This window comes from Gouania willdenowi, chromosome 12, assembly GCF_900634775.1.
Source record: "Gouania willdenowi chromosome 12, fGouWil2.1, whole genome shotgun sequence".
Taxonomy (NCBI): Eukaryota; Metazoa; Chordata; class Actinopteri; order Blenniiformes; family Gobiesocidae; genus Gouania; species Gouania willdenowi.
The window spans coordinates 21,987,656-22,009,832 of record NC_041055.1 but is presented as its reverse complement, the minus strand read 5'-3'; the positions used below and the strand labels follow the sequence as shown (position 1 = coordinate 22,009,832).

General features: G+C 38.0%; 1 protein-coding gene across 1 annotated transcript in view; it reads left to right on the top strand.

Moving 5' to 3' along the window:
* unc5cb (unc-5 netrin receptor Cb) overlaps positions 1-22,177 on the top strand; it is a 159,421-nt gene that overhangs the window by 112,361 nt on the left and 24,883 nt on the right. The window contains exons 5-8 of the mRNA XM_028463505.1: positions 10,159-10,339; positions 14,751-14,918; positions 15,135-15,299; positions 21,762-21,818. Of these exons, the coding sequence (XP_028319306.1) occupies positions 10,159-10,339; positions 14,751-14,918; positions 15,135-15,299; positions 21,762-21,818 (571 nt within the window). The remainder of the gene's footprint in view (positions 1-10,158; positions 10,340-14,750; positions 14,919-15,134; positions 15,300-21,761; positions 21,819-22,177) is intronic.

The following is a 22,177-nucleotide window of genomic DNA, read 5'->3' as shown; positions in this document are numbered from 1 at the left end:
CAATTTGACTGTAAACATTGTAGACAGTATCTTTGAGTGTTTTGCTATAAAGAATCATAGTAGTTGTAAATCACTAAGTTAGGATAGCTTAAAGCTGATATCCGGAGTTTCTGTGTTTATGTATAGTTTTTTTGAAATTTGAAAAAATACCTAACTAGTCTTTTACTATGGTCTACTGTAGGTGGTCATTCATATACATCAATGTATATAAGACCCGCCTTTGTCCTATAGACCCCTATAAAACCCTTATAAATGGAAACGAGCGCAGAGTTCGTCCAGCCAATAGGCTTCGACTTCCTGAAGCGGGCTTTGTCAATCAACGGGAATGCGCGTTCGTAAACTGTGCACGGATACAAGGACGCACGTCACAACAGCAAACAGGTATCACTGAGCAGCATAGCGTCATGGAGGAGCGCTCCGAAGCTCTTACCTCAGAAATGTCCATCACCACGGTGACTCATAGACCTATATCAATGCGTCCCGATGCGATCGTGTGTTCCGCAAAGCCGGTGCACAAACATAGAGACGTGGCTTCTGGTAGATTGCAGAGGCAGGGGGAAGAAGTGGAGCCTTTATATGTGTACCCTGCTTTAGGCCCTACTTAGAAGAACACATTCTCATTAATATTGAGACATTTGCGTCTTCTGACAGCTGTCATAGAAGTGCTTTTTAAACATAGCTCACACATTATCATGTACAAGCGTGAGAAGCCCACACTCTGCAGAATCAGAGGAAATCAGTCATAATTTGTTTTGATCTCTGATTACAAAGCAGCTTTGTGCCGTTTGATGTCAGTCAGTCACTCAACTTTATGCTTTGTTTTTGTCCTCCCACTTTGTAGAGGATTTACATTTATATGATGCTGTGATGGTCTACCACAGTAATGACATCCTGTTTTTGTATTTAAGTGGTTTTGAGGCTTTTCTGGATTTCTACGAGGGCTTTATGCCCTCAAAAAAAGTGCTGAGCAGCGCAGGTTGTTTCCAATTTGATGCAGCTTGAGTTTTTATATGAAAAATATGAAACAGACAACCCACAATTCATCAGAGCGTGTGGTTTTTAGATACTCATAGTTTGAGTTGGAGGTTTCCTCCTCCTTTTGGGGACAGGTTCTTCACATCCATCCGCAAATATTCTGCAGATTGTCGTGTCAGACTTTGAACACAAGCTCAGGCATTTATTTTGGCTCTGGCTGTGAACATTACCAATGCTACATTGGCCTTTAAAAACTGAAACACAGCGTATGGGTTCCTGTAATAGCGCAAGGGTTTAGTTATCTGAATGTCTTGTATGGTCTGAATGATTTAGGCACTCAACCGGCTCCTTAAGAGTCAACGTTACACAATTTCATAGCAATGAATATTTGATGTATAGTACACTTAATCAAGAGCAGAAGGGAAATGCAACAATGGAGGATGGAGAGCGGGAGTTACTTGGCACAGAAATCTCCATACACTGCTCTGGTGTTTTGTGGTCGACTGGTTGACAGATATCCACAGTTATAAAAATAAAGGTTAAAACAGGGACAAAAGGCTTTACACAAGATTCGTTTTGAATGCCCCCCCACCACTCACCAAGAAATTTTTTCATCAGTGTTTGAAGTCTCTCCATGCGAACTTCTATTCATGCTCAAAAATATATGGGGAGCTCATAAAATGGTCACCAACAAGAATGCAACTGTATTGTTCCTTTTCTTAAGCCGTGGCCTCTGTCTCCATTTCAGAGCTCTTGTCACAAGCCTGAGACAAAAACGAGGGTTCAGAGGTGATGCATCACTATGTGCCGCAGAGCTTGTTTCCATGGAAGCAGGGTTTTTATTCAGGCATTTCCTCAGTCAGCCAGGGTCCTGCAGTGTTATCCCGGGTATGGAGTCATTGATGCTCTGCAGGGAGCGGGCCCTGCTGCCATGATTAAGCCCATTGGCTTTACTAAGAAGAAAGCCAGGAAACACAAAGATGTTCACTTCACATATCGTCAGCCAGAGAAGTGAGAAAACTAAGCCAAACAGACAGCGAGACGAGCCAACTTTAAGATTCCATGCTTTTTTCTTTTGAGTCCTGTTGAGTGAACATTTTGGTTATTCAGCTTTTTATGTTTTTTCGCCAAGTATTTACAACAGGAAAAAATTTTAAAAAGCCTGAACAGGCACTCTGTAGAGATCTACTATCTGCTTTTTTCACACATTATCTGCGTAAATGTCAAAGATTAGTGTTGATTTTTGGTCCAACCTCCACTTAACAGCTGATTTAAAGGCACAGAGGAAGCACTTGCTCATCAGGTCACCTTGTCAAAAAGTGAGCTTAGTGCTTTTTACGACTAAAATAGGTGCATAGCTTAGTTATGAAGGGTGCCTCAAATGTCATGAGTAACAACACTTTGCCGTTCAGTGAAACAGGAAGTGCATTTTCATTAAAGTTACTCAAGGGAGAGAAGGTGTCAGGAAGGCCAGACTAAATCACTCTGGCAACCAACCAAAGGTTCCACATCGGGCTCTCACCTGTCAATCACTGCAGTTTTTCTTTCCTTGTAAACACTGTGATTTACTGTATTGCTCCAACATTTGGGAGCTTTGCTAGTTCTCCCTAAGCTGCTGCCCTTTTCCTTAAATGTCACATGGAATGTCATTTTCAACACATGAGAGCCCCCAAGAGAAAGAATACATATGGTTTTTAAATGTAGAAGAACTGATGCAAGAAAGTAAAACATGACAAGTTATTTGAATAGGTTTGAGTCTTTGTTCTAATTAAAGCCATCTCAGCTTTGTGTGTGTCTATATCAATGCTAAACACATCAACATGGTAATTAGGAGTTAATTAATAAGTTCCTTAATCTTGATCAAATGGCTTCCATCCATCCATCCATTTTCAAACCCACTTGTTCCTGTTTCACAGGGTCGCGGGGGTCTAACGGTGCCAATCTCCGGCATTTTTTGGGCGCTGGGCGGGGGTACGCCCTGGACAGGGCGCCAGTATCAAATAGCTTATTTCTGTTAATGAAGAGAAACTTTTTTTCATTGTTCCACTGTTCATACATGGAAAGAGCGCAGCCGAGCATGTGCTCTAGAGCAGTGGTCTCTAACCGCCGGGCCGTGGACCCGTAGGCTACCAGTCTGTTCCACTTTTGTGCTCACAACGCCTTCACTTGACTGCGAGGCATGCAGACGTTGCATGATAACCAGCCCTAACTGAGTGAAATTTCATAGAGATTGGTCAGTTATAAACTAAGATGTACATTTTAGTAATTTCGCCAATGATAAGAGATTTTTCAATTTTTTTTTAAACTATCCAAAATCAGTATATTGTTCCGAATCCCCTCTAAAATGTAATGTAATTTTACATGCTGTATGGTCTATCGTTTGCGAGAATTTTGTTGAAATCTGCAAAGTATTTTTAATGTAAACATGCTAAACGAACAAATAAATAAACGCGAGTTAACTGTGGTAGCTTGTGTTTTAGCTTAATAATAATAATTATATTAATAATTGCCTGGATTTATATTGCATTTTTTAGGAGACTCAGGCGTGTAGAGAAACCATTATTCATTCACACCAGTTACTCGCATCACTCATTCCGGTGGTGGTAAGCTACAGCTGCCCTGGGGCATCCTGACAGAAGCGTGGCTGCCATTTTGCGCCTACGGCCCCTCTGACCACCACCAACATTCATGTACAATTCATAGCCAACGACACAGCAACAATGACTTGGCTAGAGCGGGATTCGAACCTCCAACTCTTCAGTTATTGGACAACCCACTCCACCACTGAACCACGGTTACAGCTGTTGATCTAATCTAAAAATATGGTCAATAAAACTCTTCTAAGCTTCCATAATATTTACAAATATTTATTGAGTAATGACTTTTTTAAAGTGGAAACTTAAAAGAAAGTACGAAGCTTTAGAGATTTTATGACATTAATTCCAGTCACTTCAGGCAGCAAACTTGAAGTAAACACCTAAATCCAAAAACGACAAACAAATATTTAAAATAGAATGTATCTTGAAAAGCAAACATATGGCAATATTTATTTTTAAAAAGTGTAATAAAATAGACACAAGGAAACCGGCAAATGGAATCTGCTGTAGCGTCACATTGACTGACATTAGTTTAGAAATTCTCTATCGACAATCAACAGTTCAATCACCAAAATAAATCATGTTCTGATCACCTGTTTTACATTTATCCTTCTCGTCCTCGTTCCAATGCTGCATTTTTTTTTTATTATCACTCCTTTATGGAGATCTGTGCATACACTCTCACACAAACATGTTTCTCATCACTTCTCAAGATATCACACCTTTGTGCATTTCATCTTGTTAATATTTATACAGCTCTCATTTCCATACTTGTCATGCGGGCAGATCCAAAGCATATGGCTTGTTGTTGGGTATAGTGAATGATTGAATAATCAGTTTGTAACCTTTCGTGGCTCGATCTCCAGGTGTGTGGTTCCGACCTGGAGCAGATCTATACCATGAAGAAATGAAAATGAATAAATTACATTGAATAGCTAGTTAGGATACATGTGGAGAGGCAGCAGAGCTCATAATGACTTCTCTGCAGAGTCTCACATATTGCTGTGGATTCTTTTTTTTCCCCCATCCTTGTTTTTTTTTTTTTTTTTTTTTTTTCACACCCCTTTTCCACCCCCACGCTCCGCTGTTTACCCTTTTTCTGACACAACAACGATGAGTAATGAATGGTTTTGCCTTGCACTAGTTTTTTTTAACAAGTAAGTGAATTGTACACAGTATGTTCTGTGTATTGGGCTAATTAGTGTTGTGCTGGAAGGGCCTTGGTTTTGCACAGAAAAACTCCCCACTGGCTGGGTTCCTCCTACGATGCTGTCACAGCCAAGTCTGCAACCAGTACCAGAAAAAGTGACCATGGAAAGATTCGAGAGGACGCGTATGTTCAGTTACATCACAGTGCTCGTTACTTGGTTGTGTTTACAGCTCATTATTATCAAACCCCTGTTCATATATCACCTTTAACCTTTGTACGAGAGAAGAATACAACACAAACTCAATGGTAGTGTGTTCTATATTTATTATTAGTTCATAATGCAAATGTTTGTCGGTCTGGGAATATAAAAAGATTTGAATACAGTTGAATGGTGTATGAACTTGATTGCACCTCTCTGCTAATTGTTGTTAGCATTGTTGCGCTCACTTCTCTCATTAGTGTCAGGTTGAGGATAGTGAAGCAGCCAGAATTAAGAACTGAATATTATCAATAGGACGTATTTGTTAACATTTGGGCTAAAGCCAGTTTAAAATCATCAAATATATATAAAAGAAAAAAGAAAAACACAATCTCATTTATTATGTGAAAAATACTAGATATTCAGCGATAACCTTATAGATATTTCTGTCATTAACCTAGTGCTGTTTTGTTAATCGACTGATAAATTTTGTTGTAGTTTTTTTGATAATTAAAATTTTCAACTGACTAAAACTAAATGGAAACCAAAGCAGGATGAGTAAAACATCGACTTAAATGAGTCATATGTACAGAAACAATTAAAGACTACAATTAAATGCTCTTAAAATAATTTCATCCCATCACCGTGTTAATTATAGTTAGTATAAAAGACTACGAAAATTGTATATTATTGTAATATATATTATAGTACAAATACTGTAGTCAACTGTCATCATTTTTTATTGTTATAGTTGACTAAAATTGGAAATAATTGTGATGAATAAATTACTAAAACAAAATAAAATGTTATTCAAAATACGGATTTCTTATGCATTTTTATAGCCATTGATAACAGAAGCCACTGAAAGGCTATTGCAAGATAAATGTGCACAATATATTTCTTATTGTTAAGCTATTCTTTGTTGTTTGTGAGATATTACATTATGGTGGACACAGGAGTCAAATATTGAGCATTTATTGATGGAATTTTGCACGAAACCTAAAATTTGAATTTTTGGCTGAACCATTTTGGAAAATAATCTAATTGCGATTTTTTTCCTCAATATTGCGATTGTGATTGTTTTTTCAAGGCCCTCTTGTCATGTATTTTTCGATGAAAACAAGCAATAAATCTATCTGTTTAATAATAAACAATTTCAGATTTATTTAAACTTGAAATAAATATAAAATATACATTTTAAAGTACAGATTACAACAATAAAGCAAACAAATCTGTAGCTTTACCTCTTCGACATATGTAACTAACTTCACGTTTCATGAAACATGTAAACATGTGGACTGCACTTCTTAAACACTCTTTGAACTTAACAGGACAGTACAAGACAGGACAAGAAAAAAAATTTAAAAAAATTGTAGCCTTTCCGATTAGAAAATTAATTGTTCAGCCCTGTATATACAAAAAAATGAATTATGAAAGAGCAAAATCATTTGGAAAGGTTTTCAAAATGAGTCATTTTATGCAAACTTGCACAGCTTCTTTTCTTGAAATGGAAATTTGATGGAATTAAAAAGTAAAAGCATGAAATAATATTTTTCCCAAAATTTTAAATCCTATTACAAATCCAAACGCTTTGATTTGTGCACTCCAATCTGATTAGTTCTTTGTGCTTGTGCCTTTGAGATCTCATTCTTTCTGAATCTTTCCTCCTTCAAGACAAAGTCAGCTCTTTGTAGCATTTTTTTTCCATCCCCTCATCTCTATTCGTTCTTGTCCGTCCTTGCCTCTCAGTGATAATCCATAATATATATTTTAGCACTTTGTTGAGTGCCCTCCAGCTTGTGCACCTGCTCTCCTCCTCTCTCATCCGTCTTGTGTCTGCCTGTCTGTCTCTCCTCTGCAGGTCTAACTCTCCACATTTTATGCTTCTCCTTCAGTTTGTTTCTATTTTCCCGCAACCCGTCTCCGACCAGGCAGACTTCTCCCTTTGACAGCTGACATGTGGCAATTTTCTTCTGTTAATGACAAGAAATGTGCCAATTACCTCCGGATGTTTCACTGCCAATCAGACGCTAACAAGCCCCGAGTGTGCATTTGCACATGTGCGCGAGTTAGTGTGTTTTCACTCTGTTGGCATGGGAGAAAGTTGGACAAGTCTGGTTACGATGTGTCATGTGCAGAATTCTAATCAACTGAAATCTGGCTGCAAGTTTGCTGTAGAGACAAGTTTACCTTTTCATCTCCGTTATTTTTAATGAGCTCTAATTATAGTCAGCAGAGAGTAAATGATCGGTGAACTGTTGCTCACTTTTGCTCTCACACGTTCCCACTTCTAACTTCCACCACTTTCTATTTCTTGTCACTCCATCTCCCTCCCACATCTCCATCTGCACTGAAAGGCTCTTTTGTTCAATTTTTAATTACCTTCTCATAAAAGTGTTCTTGACACCTCAACGCAGCACGTTTAAAGAGGTTGCCTCTGTGACTTGTGCATTACGCTAGATAACTATGTCGTATATTAACTGTCAGTTTCCAATTCAAGAACCCAAATCAAATATCTGTCATTGTTTAAACATTTTACATCATTCACATTTTTTGATATTTTAGTTTTCTGTTCCCAAAACCAACAAAATCATTGTTTCTTGAAGTTTTTGTGAGGATTTCCTAAGAGATTATTGTGACATTGTACCAACACCGTACCCAACTCTAATTCCCTAAAAGCTCTGTGGCTTCTATGTAATGTGTTTTTCTCTAAGATTTGTGACATCAAGGTAAAGACATTCATCTTGGGTGTTTGTGAGCAATGCAAAACATTTCCTTGAAATACATTTTGAATGCCGTTACTCCTAAAAATGTTTTTTGCAGTCAAAAGAATTGCTGCTGGTCATTGACATTGTGCTGAATTGTTTTGGTGGTGTTATTTCTTTCAGTGTCAAAGCAGATGTTTAATTTCCTCCTCTGCTTGTGTCACAACAGATTATTGGTCCAAATTGAAAAAAATGAGTAGCGAATTAAGGACAAATGTGAGGAAAGGTTATTTTTGCAAGGCATGGACTGCAATCAAAACAGTGGTACAGCCATAGACAGAAACTGCTTATAATGCTTATATTTTGAAGATTTGGTATGGTCACATTATTTTTTTTCTTTTTTAGTATAAAGGTTTTTTATTTATTCACCTCATGATTAGGCTATGCTTTTTTTTTGTTTGTTTGTTTTTAATATACAGTATATATTATATTGCTTATTTTTTCATTTATATTTCTGTTACTCAAGACAAACAATTTGCCAAATTCAGTTTGAGTTATCAGACACTTTGTATATGGCTTAAAGTTTCTAGTGTTTACCTTCATACCATGGAGACCTTTGTTTAATTCCCAGTCGTGTTAAAAAACAGGGGCCTTGCATCAAAATAACAATGTCATACAATGTATTTTAAAGTGTTGCTTAGTAGCTGTACTTCAATCATTAAAGCTAAGGTTGTACATTACATTTGTAAGAAGTAATGGGAGCTACTTCTTATTCTTTTTTTATGAGAAGTCAGGTAATTGTCTATCTTCATCTGCCAGACATTTTAGTTAATCTTAAAACGTTTTGTCTGTACCTGTGAAATCTCTAATATGCTTCACAGCTTGTCATTAAGGTACAATGATGAGTTTGAAAGTCCCTGCAGCTCACAGGCAGGAGTTTCATGTTCAATTCCTGGATGGTGTCTTTGAAGGGAAAGGCAAGGCACATGTATTTGTATAGCGCATTTCATACACAAGGCAACTCTTATGTGCTTTACATGATTAAAAAGTGCAACAGAAGCACATTCAATAGTTTGAAAATCAATAAGAACATTAAAATTGGCAGTAAAACATTTAAAATCAGCAGTAAAAACATTACATCAACAACAACATGATCAAAAATCTCCCTCTCAGTCATACACAGTAGAGAAAAAAGCCTTTAACTTGGATTTAGAAATTTTCACATTGGATGCTGACTTCAGCAGTTTGTTCCACTTCTTTGCAACATAGCAACTAAAAGCAGCGTCGCCATGTTTGCTGTGAACTCTGAGCTCTACTATCTGCCCTGTGTTCATAGATCTGAGAGACCTGAAGGTGCCATAACAAACCTTCTTGCTGCAACACATTATTTCTTCTTTTTTTCTTACTAGTTTTGTAGATTTGTGAAAATAGCCTGTTATTTAGTGTTGTGCAAACATATTAATTAAATTAATATATGCTGGAATCATCTCCACGTGATTTCTTGACGGTGTTATTGTTCAAAGTACCTTTTGCAAATGTGTGGTGTAAATGTTTGTGTTTATCTCACTACCTTAGCTAACTAACTCACTTTGTGTGGAAGCAGTTTGGCACACAACCCTGAGCGTGTCATAATCTTCCCAACATCTCTTTTGAAAGAAGTTCTAACACTACTGGTTCTATAACAATGACCAGTACATTGAGTATCTTGTATGTACCACTACAAACTGGCTCTCTATCACATATGAAGTCCAACAAAAACAGTGAGTTGTTTTGTCTTGCCAGTGCTCCTATCAGGTCATTGCTTCATTTTCCCAGATACTTTATCTTTTCTTACAAACAGCCTTCATAAACATCCTGCTTATCTTCGCTCGCACGGCTCTTTTGTCATCTTATCTCCTCTCACACCATTACAATACACAGGACGCTACCTGTTTACTAGATCCCTAAACAGTGTCTCTGTAGTAATCCTGAGAACCAGGATATACTTTTGAATCAAAGAGACTGCACAATGTGAGGACGGGGCATGTTTTTTCTTCCAAAAGCTACTCTATCTAAAGAAAAAAGTGGAAGATCTTGGTGATTTACAGCCAAATTGAGACTCATATAATTCCTGGTTTTGTGACAGTCCAACAAGTTCAATATCAGTATGATTTGGAGAAATGAAACCTAAACGAAAAGGTCAGTGAGCCTCTTAGCGTAGGAATTGAGGAGAGCTTTCGTTTTACTGCTGTGTGATGATGCTGCTGCTTTGTTCGATTCAGAGAGAGAGTAAAAAGAGCATTATAGCTATTGACTTTTTGTAGCCGGACCTCAGAGACGTAAACAACTGTGCTCTAATCCTGGCACCGAGTTATTTGAGAGGTTAGACTGAAACAAGGAAAAACTATAGCTGTTTAAACACTGCACTATAGATTCTTCTGACGATTCAACAAAGCCGACTCCTCTCGGGCCTTTTCTTCACATCTCTGAAGTCTCTATTCCTGAAGATGAGAGTTTCTTATCCATGCCATTTACTTTCTTTTTTCTTTTTAGGTGGAGTGGCTGAAAAATGAGGAAGTTATCGATCCTGCTGATGACAGAAACTTCTACATCACCATCGACCACAACCTGATTATCAAACAGGCCCGTCTCTCAGACACTGCCAACTATACCTGTGTGGCTAAAAACATCGTGGCAAAAAGAAGAAGCACAACCGCCACAGTCATCGTATACGGTAACCAGCTGTTATATAGAACATCACACTAAACAGTGACTGGTAGGTTTGTGTACATGTTGAAAGATTTGATTCATCATCCTTATGTCAGGTTACACTGTAGTTTTTAACAAAGTCAGCTCTGACAGCAAAGGAAAAGTTTTAAATTCCCTAAAGAGATCGCATCAACTTAAAATAAAGTGAGCTTCAAAGTCACTCTGCACGAAGCTATCGGCCTTCTCCCTCCCTGTGTGTAGTATTAACACATCAGTTCCTGCCAAAAGGTGTGCAAAGATGGAAGGATCAGGGATTTTCTGAGGTGCTGATGTGGCTGAGCAGTACTTATAAATACCCCCAGCTGTGGCTTTCCTCAAACTCACCCACTTTCTGTGTTAAGACGACTATCATGACTGTTTCTGCACAGCTTGGCTGTGAAGCTAAATTCTAATATTTGTCAAAGGCGACGCCCGACAAGACGTAAGACGTGCATGAGGCTGATGCTTCTTTCAACATTTTTTACTTCAGAACAAATCAGCTCACCCTCTGCTCAGTCGAGCTCCTGCTGGTTTACCTCTGGGAAAAAAATCCACAGAAGAATACCAAGAAGAATTGATTTATTTATTTTTTAAATCGATTTCATTAACACAAAGCAGTATCTAATTTACTGGAGTATTTACACGATGTGGGACCAAACACGGCTCTACTCTAATAATGTTAGGGTGGTTTTCCACTATTTCCATCTTTTGTTCTCAGTTATGTCTTCTATTGAGATACGAGCACAGTAAAGTCCTTTAAACATGATAAAACACAGAAACTCTTGATAAAGTTCATGAACTAGCATTTTTGCGTCTTGCTTGCTTCTTGGTCTGTAGCTAAGGCTTGAGTTAACAGCACCAATTGCTGCCAAAGAAAGACAGAATGATACAGGAAATGTGACTCCTGGGTTTAGAGGAGACGACCCTAAGGCTGATGAGTGACACACCCATTTGTATGCTCGAGTCTCCAATGTCAGATTTTGGTATCTTTTTAATCCTTAAAGAAACAAAAGGACAACAGGTAATACGTTTTGGTAGCCTTCAGGCTCTTCATGGTTGTATAAATAATTACCTCTGCCAAGGCAGTGATGTTTTCACCTCTGATTTTTTGTTTGTGAGTTAGGAGGACTAAACTGACTTTTATTTTTTTTATTGATTTTTTTTTTACCAAAGATAGGCAAGGCAAGGCAAATGCATTTGTATCGCGCATTTCATACACAAGACAAGTCAATGTGCTTTACATGATGAAAAAGTGCAACTGAAAACAATTCAACAGCTTAAAAATAATTAAGAACATTTAAAATTATCAGTAAAAACTGTTAAATCATCAGTAAAAACATTAAATCAACAATAATATGATTAAAAATCTCCCTCTCAGTCATGTGCAGTAGAGAAAAAAAGTGCCTTTAACTTTGATTTAAAAATGTTCACATTGGATGCTGACTTCAGCTCTGCTGGCAGTTTGTTCCACTTCATTGCAGCATAACAACTAAACACAGCATCACCATGTTTACTGTGAGCTCCACTATCTGACCTGTGTCCATAGATCTGTGAGACCTGCTGGGTTCATACCTGACTAACATCTCACTGATGTATTCTGGACCAAACCCATTCACAGATTTATACACCAGCAGCAGAACTTTAAAGTCTATTCTGAGGCTGACTGGAAGCCAGTGTAAAGACTTTAAAACTGGACTAATGTGACAAAAATAAACCTTATGCCATGGAAGATTACATTACATTTTGGAGGGGATCAACATGCTGTTTCTAGATCAGTTAAAAAAATGTAATATACCTCAATCTTTCATTATTGGCGAATTATCAACAATTCATATCTCAGGTTATAGTTTATTTATCTTTATGAAATTTGGCTCAGTTAGGTTGAGTTTGGTCCTCAATTACCCCACTGAGTTTAATCTCGGTCGGATCCGGATTGCGCATACTGTATTAACAGGGATATACAGTACATGTCTTCCAACCCTTTAAAGTGTGAATGATCATGATAAAATAATCAAGATCACTGTGAATATTTGGCAAAAAGGATATTTGGCACTTGGCGGAGGTTTATGCCCTCAGATTGCTTTTGTTGAAGTTATTTTTGTAGATCACAAAGCAGGTTGCAGATCTGAAAAACAAGAACTTTTAAGACTTGGGTTGGCAAATGCAAACGACCTAAATAATGCACTACGATCAGAGACTAGACATCCTAAAAGCTTGTTTTTTTAAATACATTATTCTATTATCAATACGTTTTTTCTATATTCAATTTCAGTCTATCTGCGTTGGCCCCAGTTATCTTCATGTGAACACAATATATCTGTTGTAGTGGTTGCATCGACAGATGATAAGCTTCCAGATGCTTCCATCTTTAACACAGTCTGATAAAACCATGTGTTCAAAAGTGCTTTGATATTTGTTTTTTTACTTCTTGAGAAACACAATATGTTGACACACTGATGTGCAGTTCTTGCTGTATGTGAAAACGTACCCAATCCCCACATAAAGCAGCCAGAGAAAACCCTAAGGAGAGAGAAAAGTTGTTTCTAAAACTGGTGATGAAAAACTGAGACAGATAGGCAGAGTGTTTTTTAAGCCCAGTGGTTTCCAGCCCAGCCCAGGGACACCTGAAAACAAAAGTATAAATTCACAGCAGAAAAAAAGGATGGAAAAGACAGAAAATAAGTGGAGAGGAGAAGATAAAGCTTTTATCGACTAAGGAAAGACAGCAGACACTAAAGACATGTGGGGGCTTTGCTGTTCTCGACATCCCCACCCGAACCAAGCCCAGTATTCAGAGTTTCACTCATAAGCACGTCACATCGGAGAGTCAGAGGCTCCAAGGGGCCCGGTTTCACCATTTCCAAATGCCACTGACTTGTTCTCAGCCACAAGCTCTGGTGTCAGTCTGCACTGGATTTAGTTTCTGACAGAGATGGATGAGAGAGGGAAGAGCAGCATTAGGAGGAATCAGTGAATGGAAAATGGAGCAATCTGACTAGAATTTACTGCCTCTACTGTAAAGAAGCAAGTGGAGATTTCAGGGTTGAGGGGAAAACATTTTCAACATATGCCAGGTTTTTTTTTTTTTTTTTTACCATAACCTTACCTCTCTAAGATAATGTTTTTAATGCACCATTAGATAACGGCCACACCAGTCTGGTTAAGATGTTTCTTGCGTGTCATTTGATGTAACAATCCTGAGTGCAAAAATCGCAGAGAATTCTACACAAAAGCAATTTTAGATTTTTGTTCAGCAGGAGCAGGTATTTAAAAATTAAGTTATGCAGATTTATTAATATCCCTATTATTCATTAAAGAAGATTATCAATATGTTCCATTTTATTAAAAACAGTACCATTGGTGGCTTTTTGAACTGGCACAGCAGTGATGCCTAAAATTGGTCCTAATTAGCTGGTTTCTGTGCTGTCAGGACAGCATTTAAACCATTTTAAAAAATAAGAAAAAAGTCAGCAAATAATGTGCATATCTAGACTGATATTGAAGAAACTAAAGGTTCCTGAACACCTGAATCGGTTTGAAGCGAATGTGTTGAAATGGTTCAATTTAGGTTAACATTGTGGCAGCTGTGAGCTGCAAGCCAATTTTCAACATTAACGCCTGTATTAAGCAAAGTCAAAATAATGTTTGTATGTTTAACAACAATTGTTCCATGTGAAGCTTAAATGTTTTGACACAATTTCATACTTATGATTGCGACTTGAAAAAATTTGAATTTGTGAACAGTTTTTTTCGGCTCATTTTTTTAACCTGATAACTATGTGTTTCTTTGTTTATTTTAGGGATTTTAATGAAATCATTATATACCTTCATTGAATGTTTTTCTTTCCTAATGCAGTTCTTAAGAGAATCCAGAATTCTATAAGAAAGGAACCTTTGTTGTATCAGATTTTATTTCAAAAGCATGGGAAAAAAATACACGTTATTCCAGATTGAACTGTGCCAGGAGCCTGCAACTTTGTAATGTTGTGAAATGTTCATGTAAATCACTGCAACTGAAATTTCCGGTGTCTTATAAACCCATGAGGGTTTATGTCGTGCACATTGTGTGCACGACATGAAAATAAATTCAATCAATCAATAAAATCTATACATGCGTATCAGTTGTTGAATTTTGAGCATATTGGTACATTTAAAAGTGCAACTAATCTCAAAATAATTAAAGAAAATTGGACAATTTATTATAGAAACCTAATCTTTGCCCCACTTTATTTGCAACCTTTTGAACATTCTCTTCTTCTCTATTTATTTGCTTTTTAATCAGATTATGAATTCTCCTAAAAAGTTCTACAATGCTTTACGACATACATTTTAGTTGGATTAAACCATTCTGGACTACTGGGAGTAATACTTTTCCATGTTTTATGACCATATGGCAGTGAATGGTGGATGGTCAACCTGGACAGAGTGGTCAGTGTGTAACAGCCGCTGCGGCCGTGGTTACCAAAAGCGCACACGCAGCTGCACCAACCCGGCGCCTCTCAATGGCGGAGCCATCTGCGAAGGTCAAGGCATCCAGAAGCTACCATGTAATCCTCTCTGCCCAGGTATGCAATGGATTAGAAAGTACCTTATTATTATAACTGGGAGGAAGTGATTCACTAATGCTAAATGCAAATGAAAGATTCAACTTTGTTTGCATATTCACTCTGTGAATCCACGCTTACATGAGTGCCTCTCTGTCTCACCTCCATACTGATACCGACTCATGTCCCCCATTTGTCTTCATCTTCATCACCCGTCCCCTGTCTGTTGTGTGATAGTGGATGGCCTATGGACAGAGTGGAGTAAGTGGTCCACCTGTGGGACAGAGTGCACCCACTGGAGGAGGAGAGAATGCAGCGCCCCAGCTCCTAAAAATGGGGGAAAGGACTGTGAGGGCCTGGTGCTGCAGTCCAAGAACTGCACCGATGGGCTGTGCATGCAGAGTGAGTACCCGACCCGATCCTCTGCTACTCTCTCTGACCTGCCAACCGGAGCAAACCCTGCACCCTTTGACCTGGAGTTTCACTGTGCTCATTCATCACCATGCTGTGTTTCCAAACCCACACATAACACACCGTCTCTCACCCGGTCTGTTCCACTTTACTCATACATAAACAACGAGACAAAAGCTAAGATGCCTTTAACGTCACTGTGCTTAATCAGTTTCTCTTTGTTTTTCACATGCATTTGACAGAGGAACTGTTCTAAATCACAAATACTGTACACAGCTTTTGCAGCTCTTCTTCTTTCATTTGTCTAAAGCGAGGCTTCGGCAGCACCACTCGCTCTGGAATAACTACGGCTCGGTATGAGTCAGGCTAGTCAAGGCTGTATGAAAATTAAAAGAAGCAAATTGGCAGACACAGCATGGTTCCTCGCTCAAAGGTTTAACTCATGAATTAATTTGTGAGTTTGGTGCACTTAAATGTGATGAAATTAAAGGAAAAAGTCAAACACAACTTAACCCAGGAAGAAAACGTTTTTCCTGACGCTCTTGACCCTCCTGTTGCTCTGTAAAGACTCCCTATAACAGGGTAGGATAGAGGAATCATTATAAAAGCTTCATTTGGGGGCATGTTGTGGTCTTGTGTGGTGGAGAAATACACAAGGTCCACTTTAACACACATTTGGGCCTTATTGAGCTACTGCTAAGACGTATAAAGATGTGTCAAGGCAGATGAGCATTTCAAAATAAAGGTCATGCTAATTGTATCACCACTACTAAACATTACACAGGACAGGAACAGATGAACAAATGTTATATATTTCATATATCAGATGTATTTTTCTCACGGCACAGCTCATTTTGTTTTTTAACAATGCAGTCCTCATTTAAGTGAGTTTAGACTGTATTTTGTAAATATGTGTGGCCATGTAAGGAAGCCACCCTTTACTACCCTACCCGCAGGGTACAATTCTTGAAGTTATTCTCAATGCAAGTCATTAGATGGCCAAAGGGGGGTCATAAAACTAAGTTGTTTACATTACCACCTTAATTTTAACACACTCAGATCCTACAATAATATAATAATAATACATTTTATTTGAAATCAGCACCTTTCAGATCACACAAGGTCACTTTACAGTGCACAATAAAGCCACAACAGTGCATGCATAGTTTGCAAAATTAAGCTAAAACACAATCAAAATAAAAACAACGTTAAAAGTTAAAGTTAAAAACACAGAGACAGGGCAGTGGTGGTCAGGTGGGAAATGCTGTTTTGAATAAGTGGGTTTTGAGTCCAGCTTTGAATTATGAGAATGAGTTCATGTTCCTGAGATCCAGAGGTAGTGAGTTCTGCTCCTCATGGTGGTGAGTCCATAATGACTTTCTCCTTTCCTTTCCCTGCCTCTACATTTACTTAGGACTGGAAAGTGTACTAAACCCACCGACAGGGCTTTTCTTGTGTTTGCATAGAAATAGGAGTAAAAATAGTTTAAAGGGATCCTTTGCTGTTTAGATGATCTACTGTATGCCTTACAAAACATATTATGTTGCACCATATCCATTTGATTCACTTTTTAAAATGGGACTACTGTAAATGACGCACAAACCCTAAAGTCCTTTTGGGTGGGAGTCCTTCAACAGTCAGTGATGGACTCGCTAACTTCAGCCACCGAAGCGTGTCAGCACACTGTTTAAGGGGGTGTAAAGGTCCCTTAGGAGAGCTTGTCTTCTCTGCTTTGTTGTCGACTACAAAATCGCAGGGTGGGAACTGTCGCCCCCTGTGGTCATAGATTATTTTTCGGGTTACAACTGTTTTTATCCTCTTTTGGTAAACAAACGAGGTTTACATTGATGACTTTAATTTTTCCCGATTATTTAGAGCAGGGTGTCAAACTCAATGGACCGCAGATGAAACAAAGTATGCAAGGCGCTGACAATATCCAGGCAATAAGTGACAGATATCAGTCCCTGCAGGGTTTTCTCTTTTAATTTGTTTTTGTGAGTTATGTGAATATTTTGAGGATTGAAATGACTGCGGTCATGTGATTAAAGCATGGGAAAACTGCGATTCTCCAAATATTCTGGAGTTTCATTGAACTTGTTACATTATTACATTATTGCAACTGAATTATTTGGTAATTTAGACAATAATTTATGAATTCTGTCTTCTTCACTTTCTTCTGTGGGCTGAATTCGATGATCTAAAGGATCCAAAAGCAGCACAAATTGCCATTTTGACTGAAACAGCTGCTAAATTATTTAAAAAGCAGGCTGAATGTTTCGCTCCAATGGAAAACAATGGGATATTTACAGGGATATGAGGCTTCAGTCATGTGATTTCAAGATGGCGGAACACAGATTTTAAAATGGAAGTAGTTCTGTTAATAAAACAAATGTGGTGCAAAACAATGAGTTTTATCCATACATCATCTAATAAGGACATTTCAAAGGTTTTAGGCCACATTTGTAAAAACAGTGGAAGATCCCTTTAAGAGGCAGGAAATAGTTGTCAGCGTAGTTCAGGTTAGCAAACAATGTCACTTAATACATCTATGCTGCCTTTTTCTTTGATGCATAGGTGTAAAGATAACACATACATTCATATTTTCATACACAAAACCTGATTTCTTTTCTTGAATACAACAAAAACCAAAGAGATAGATAGAAGCAGAGCTGCCTTAAACTCAGTGTCTAGTTTAATAAACTTTGTCCTCAGTAAACATGGTTGGAGCCACTTACTGTCACAGATGCTTCCACTGTGAGCGTAACACGTTACAGATGGCGATTGTGACACTAATACTACAACAGAGGCTCGGCTGCTGCTGGATGTTGTGTATTTGATGCAGCTGGTCATTGAGGTGTGCTACCGATCTGAGCTGCTTGTAAAGTGCTGCCTATACCGTATGGTGTGTGGATGTGATGTAAGAACTACATGTACCAAAGACAGGAAGCTATAACTTAAATGTCCTGTGATTTCATTTGATGTTAAAAGTTGAGCGTCAGAGGGATGCATTAGCTGACTTTATAGCCGAGCTCATATGTCTAACAGCGTTTAGAGACATCAAGGGGAAAATCTATGCGGAGATCGAGACACGCTCACTCTTATTTGTCTTATTCCTCTCATTTTTGTCTCCCCCCCTGCGGCAAAACATATGTTCACCCCCGCACTTCCCCGGCTTTGTATACCCTTTTGCAACTCAGCCTATCCCATAAGCATTAGTTCTTAGGAGATTGATGGCCAGTTTGCAGAGAATATAAAGCCATAATGATATAGATTTAGGATCATTTCAGGGATTGATTTTTTTTGGAAGCTAAGAGGGTGAAGCCATTTATGTCAGTGCTAATGACCGTTTCTACAGGCATTTATGAGAACGGCCCATTATCTGAAAGCTCACGTTATGGCAAATATGATTGGGAATGGAAGTTGTGTGCAATCCGAACTCACCTCACACCACTGATCTGCTCCCTCCAGGGCCCGAGCCGGGATCTGAACAAACACATGTCTGTGGATTCCATTGCAGTCTGATCTTATTTCCTGTTGTTTGAATTTATTTAAATCTATTCTATTGCATCCATCACTGAATTTTAGCAAAGAAATTTAATATGGGTCAGGCTTTGAAAAAAAAAAAAAAAAAAAAAAGAACTCGAGGTGCTCAGCATCCATTTCTGCGCGCTGTCGAAAACAACTGACCCGACTCAAAAAGGAAAAAGTTGTTTTATAATTTACTTTCAAACTTGTTTATCACATTTAGCCCCGTCAGAGAGTTTTGGAGGTCGGCGGTAACAAAGTTAAGGATCTTCAGATTGATCTAGAAAGGTTACCCTCTGCCTGTGGAGCAAGAGAAACTCCACAACACTCCACACATGTTGTTTTCACACTTCTCCGAGGCCTGGCTTGTCTGAATCTCTTATTTGCGCTCCTCCTGTGGTCTGTCTTCCTCCATTCTGATGTTCTTTTCCAAGCTTTTGCTAACCCTGCGCACAGGCCTGACATTTTCTTGACATATCGATTTGAGGAAAGCAGAACAGAGGCTCACACAAGGGCACATGCTATTATTGCTCTCAAACACGAAGAGAAGACAATCATAACAGGAAGCTCCACTTTGGCCTTTGGAAAAACTAAGAATTAGCCATACTTTCTTTAAAGTTAGTATAGTTGATATATTAAAAAAAAACTGTATTATTATTATTATTATTATTATTATTATTATTATTATTATTATTATTATGCTATTCTATAATATTTGTAGCTGATTATTTTTTTCTTACAATATTTCAATTTGATTTGTTTGCATTTGATTATTCTATTAATGCAAGTATGGCTTCTTCCATCCAATAGCAAAGCCAATAACAATAATACAACAAGTCAAATATCCTTTAAATCAGTCATCACTGTACACCTTGTACTGTTCCCAAACTCTCCAATTACTAGCTGAGTGGAAGTGGATGAACACATGTAAAACAAACACGGACACAATATTCAAATTTCAGATAGGACAAATTAAAATTTTGAATAAAAGCACCTGGAGAGAACGAACGCACTAAAATTCAAGGATTAAAGAGGAAAAAAGAAAAAAAAGTGGTTTTTTCTTCCCAGTGTCGCTAAATGCTTGTTCATGTGGATCTTGTTGGGTTCTTTCTTTCGTACTATTAATTTTATATTGTTAAGCGCCTTGAGATAACGTTGTTGTATTTTGCGTTATATGAATGAAGTTGAATTGAATTGAACTGAATTGAAAAAAGAGAGAAGAATTCACTTTTCAGGGGAATTTGCATCTACCAACACAGAAATACACTGTATATCAGTCAAATGTAGTAATCTATCTATGGAACCATTGCAGCAAATAAATAAAAACTAGCAAAACACTCAAAATAAATGTTTTTTTTTTTTTTTTTCTTTTCATTTCAACTCTTTTGTTTTCCTACATTTGCTCTGACTGATTAAATTAAAGAAAAAAAGAGGACAAGCATCAATGGAGGAAGAGGACTAGTAGCTATGTTTTATTCACTTCATCCTGCAGCGTTTTCAAACAACGTATGATGATCTACTGTATGTTGTTCAGTTTTCATTTTTGCCTGACCACTTTATAAATTGTATTTCTTTCACTAAATAAAATAAATGAAAAACAAACTGTTAATTTTGACTGTAAATTTGGATTTTGGCAAAAATGCTCCTTAGTTTTAGTTCAAATTTAGTCATCAGGACTATTTCAGTTATAGTCAACTATATAACATCTGTTACGGATATAGTTGACTAAAGTAGCCCAGATATGAGTTTATGCATTTAAAAATGTATCAACCTGATATGGGATGATATTAATGTTTTTAATACACAGTCCGATATAATGTGATCATTGTATAAGACCACACGATCACATGAATTCTGATTGGATTTTTGTCCCATGTGACAAAATTACAGTTTAGTTGTTATTAATTGATGAAAATATCAATATATTTTGATATTGTTTTCATTCACATGTATCTTTTGAGGAAATTCTATAGTCAATAAAATTACCACTGCAAACAAACAAACTTCCAGAATGATCTTTGTCTCACTAAATGAAGCATTCCTTTAGTCAGATCCAGTTAAAACTCTACAGCATGGGTTCAAATAGGTCATCAGTTAGTCCGACCCAAACAAGCACACACACACACACACACACACACACACACACACACACACACACACACACACACACACACACACACACACACACATACTGGTATCCTGCATCCCTGTTGCCTGATTACATGTACACACCCACTCCATCCATCAAAGCATTGATTTTTCTGTCAGTCCACTTGTCTGCCTGTAGCTCCCCCTGCTTTCAATAAGGACTTCATTGTTTGTATAGTTGTTTATGGGTGTCCCCGAGAGACTGAATATTATGTGTGCCTGCTGCTTTATAACCTCACTTTCACTCCACTTCAGTGTACGGTCTCATCCCTGAAGCCATCCAAAGGCCTAGTGGGGACCTTCAAAAGATCTCATGAACCCAATTGGCCAAATCACTCTCCATCAGCATTCTCCTCTTTCCTGCTTTCCTCGCATAATCATTTATTTTATCTCGAGCGCTGCCTTTTTCCCGGCCAGCCCCCCCAGTGACAGATGCAGGGCTGCAGTTTCTATTGACTCTGCTGGAGCCCACGCTTTATCAGTCTCTGCGTTGGCCTCACATGCCAGCGTCAGTCCTGCTGCTGCTAAGGCACTGAGCCAAGTTGATGGATCACACAGCTCCTTCACAGAACCTCCATGTTCCCTGATACAGAGGAGAGGGACCAAATCAGGAAAGATCACTTCCCGGTGTCATCACTCCTGCTCACGAGTTTGTTGCTGTCTCATTTGTTGAGTTTGTTTTGTGTTTTTTTTTCTGTGGAAATATGATTTTGATCATCCTTCTCCTTTGGTTTTCCCTCCTCCCGCTCTCTGCTATCCACAATCCCTCTTCTTTTTAAGGTTCCTTGTATCAGAAGTCCTCTGAGGCAAAAGACAGAAGTGATTTGGGAAGTTCATGTGAGTCATTGTTTGATTTTTGTCCATCTTTTTCATAATTTAACATTATGTCGTGTCTTTGTTTCCCTGTTTGTCAATGTCTAATCTTTTCAATTATTATTTCACATACTTTACATTCAATTTCGATCAATTTCACACAGAGATTTTTACCAAAAGAAGTCAACCTGCACGGTCAATCTGATCATCCTGCAGCCAAGGGATTGAAGCCAAATAACATCCATGTCTTTCTATACATTATGTCTGTATGTATAGCATCTGCAAAGACTGCTGCAAAACACTCCAACTAAAGCTAAATTTAACATCAAGTCTATGACTTTCTTTAAATTAGTGTTGGTTAAATGTTGAGAACTTTAAATTGA